The sequence below is a fragment of the Vigna unguiculata genome, chromosome 1, assembly GCF_004118075.2.
Source record: "Vigna unguiculata cultivar IT97K-499-35 chromosome 1, ASM411807v1, whole genome shotgun sequence".
Lineage (NCBI taxonomy): Eukaryota > Viridiplantae > Streptophyta > Magnoliopsida > Fabales > Fabaceae > Vigna > Vigna unguiculata.
Window position 1 is genome coordinate 39,794,531 of NC_040279.1, and position 3,043 is coordinate 39,797,573.

General features: G+C 37.5%; 1 protein-coding gene across 1 annotated transcript; it reads left to right on the top strand.

Moving 5' to 3' along the window:
- Window positions 1–798: 798 nt before the first annotated feature.
- Window positions 799–2,740, top strand: LOC114185953 (uncharacterized acetyltransferase At3g50280-like). The gene is made up of 2 exons (XM_028073938.1): window positions 799–1,480; window positions 1,837–2,740. Exons 1-2 carry the CDS (start codon window positions 814–816, stop codon window positions 2,580–2,582), a joined length of 1,413 nt encoding a protein of 470 aa, XP_027929739.1. The 5' UTR covers window positions 799–813; the 3' UTR covers window positions 2,583–2,740.
- The last annotated feature ends 303 nt before the right edge of the window (window positions 2,741–3,043 follow it).

Sequence of the window (3,043 nt, forward strand, 5' to 3'; positions counted from 1 at the left end):
TCATTTAAAATTTTACTGAGTTCACAAGTTTACATTTGAAGTTTCAACTTTAAGTGATCAAATGATAAATTGAATTTCCTGTCATCAAGATACATATATAACACCAGATGGTATGCTCTTTTATACCACACTGATATTGATATACTAAATAACATGTACAGCTGATCATGCAAAAACAAAAACAAAAGTCCAAAGGATTAAAATAGTTAAGATTAGGACCATGAGTAAATACGATGTAAAAGTTATTTACATGTTTAGTATACAAGTATTATTCATTTGATGTCATTTATTTTGTATGCATAGAATGAATGAGTTATTATGATTTTTTTTATTTACAATCAGTAAAAAATATAAAACTATGTAAAGTCTAGTTTTCAAAATATAGATACATATATATGGAGAGAAAGAAACTAAATGAAAAACCATGTCAAGAATAGTGTGTTTAACGGAAAATTTAAATATATGCTATATATTTACCTTGATTTAAAGTCAATATATTATTGGCAAAAGAGGTTCCACATGTGATATAATAAAATGAAGAAAATACGGCATGTAGTTATGCAAAAGTGTTTAGAAAATAAATATTTGCAATAGTTGTGAGAACAGTGAGGAATATGGTTCTTGGTAAGCATTAATTATGTGGGATATTTTCTTCTTTCCACGTATATAAAGAAAAGTACGTCTTATTTCTTAATGGAGGCTGCAGAACCTGAACTTGTGGAGCATGAATGAAGACACTTGGTGTGGCCTATATAAGTAGGACATATCCTGTGTGCTCTTTTCAAGAGAAGCAACCAAAGTGGTGCATGGTATATGTTATCTACAACAATGCCTTCTTCTTCTTCTTCTTCTTCTTCCTCTTCTCATGATGCAATTACTGTCCTCTCAAAATGCACTGTTGTGCCTCACCAAAATTCCACTCTAGGAGATCTCAAACTCTCTATCTCAGACCTTAACATGCTCCTCTCTCACTACATTCAAAAGGGCTGTCTCTTCACCACCCCATCTCTCCCCTCTCACGCTCTCATCCCTCACATCATCAACGCGCTTTCTCGCACGCTCTCCCTCTTCCCTCCCTTCGCTGGCCGTCTCAAAACTGACCATCATGGCTACGTCTACATCGCATGCAACGATGCTGGCGTCGATTTCATCCACGCCACCGCCGATCATATCTCCGTTACCGATCTTCTCTCACCTTCCGATGTTCATCCAACCGTCATGCACCTCTTCCCATTCCACCACAAAATTAGTTACACGGCGCATTCCTCCCCTATCATGGCCTTTCAGGTCACGGAGCTCGCTGACGGTGTTTTCATAGGTTGTGCTGTCTGTCACGCCGTCACCGACGGCGCCTCCTTCTGGAACTTCTTCAACACTTTCGCAGCAATTTCTCGAGGAGAAACCTCTTGCCTCTCTAGGCTCCCGGATTTTCGTCGGGATTCCATCCTCACCTCCAAGATTGTGCTTCGGCTGCCAAAAGGTAACTATCGTATTAAAAAGAAATTAGTTTCAATTATTCTTTTCGTTCTGGAACCACCGTTCAGTCATATATTCCGTTCATAATATATAATTTACTTAATTAAAGGAATTGTCAGAATATTATTCTTTCAATTATATATATATATATAAGCAGTAAATAGATTAAACATTACTCGTATAAACTATAATAAAATGTTTTTAATTATCGTGATTAAAAGAATTTATTATACTCACTAGGAATTAAATAGGTAGTTAAACCACGAAAAAGTAATATATTGTCGATAAAAATTAAATCTTATGTATGAAAGCAAAAAATATTACAAAAAATTGTTAAGTTGCTGATTAATTTTTAAGTAGAAATCAAGGTGACCTTCAACGTTGACGCACCCTTTCGCGAGAGAATTTTCAGCTTCAGCCGTGAGTCAATTCAGAAGCTGAAAGCCGCAGTGAATAATGGTGGGAAAATTTGTTGGTTGGAGAATGTTGAGAAGAACGTTGAGTTGATGGGGAAGCTGAGCCACGATACACAAGTGAAAACGACGGAGATTTCATCGTTTCAATCGTTGTGTGCGCTGATGTGGCGGTCCGTTACAAAGGCGAGGGATCTGGAAGAGACTAAAGTGACGACGTTTCGAATGGCAGTCAATGTTCGGAATCGCATGGAGCCCAAGTTGGGAGACCATTACTTTGGGAACGCGATTCAGAGCATTGCCACGTGTGCAGCGGCGGGTGACGTGGTGTCTAGCGAGCTTGGATGGTGCGCGGAGCAACTGAACAAAAGCGTGAAGGCATTCGACAGCGCTACAGTGTGCCGCAACGTGGAGAATTGGGAGCGTGAGCCGAAGTGCTTCGAGTTGGGGAACCACGACGGCGCCACTTTGCAGATGGGAAGCTCGCCCAGGTTTCCGATGTACGACAATGATTTCGGATGGGGGCGGCCACTCGCTGTGAGGAGCGGTGGAGCCAACAAGTTTGATGGAAAAATGTCGGCGTTTCCCGGTAGGAGTGGCGGTGGTAGCGTTGATTTGGAGGTGGTTTTGGCTCCTCACACCATGGACAAACTTCACTCTGATCCCGAGTTCATGTGTTATGTCTCCGGTTAGTCTGGATAACACTTTTAGAACGCACTATTACTGGTTTCGTTTCGTCAAAATATATAATAAAAATCCTTTTCCGTCTTTACATTTCGTAAAGATCTGATAAGGAAAAAGCTATCATATTTATTTATTAGGAAAATTGATATTTGGGTTACTAAATTTTTCACAATCTTATTTTATAATATCAGCTGTGATATTTTAAGTGATTTTTGAATATTGAAAATGAAAAAATAAATAAAAAATTACTTAGAAAATGATATATAAGATTGTAAAAAAAAAGTTATCAAAATTTAGTAGTTAAAAATTTATTTTCCTATTTAATATATGGAAATGATTTTTTGACTACTAGATTTTGATAACTTTTTCTTATAAACTTAGGTATTATTCTCTAAATGGTTTTCTATTTTTTCTTTTTCTCATTCTTAATATTTCAAACCTACCTAAGAGATAACACCTCATGTTGTAAG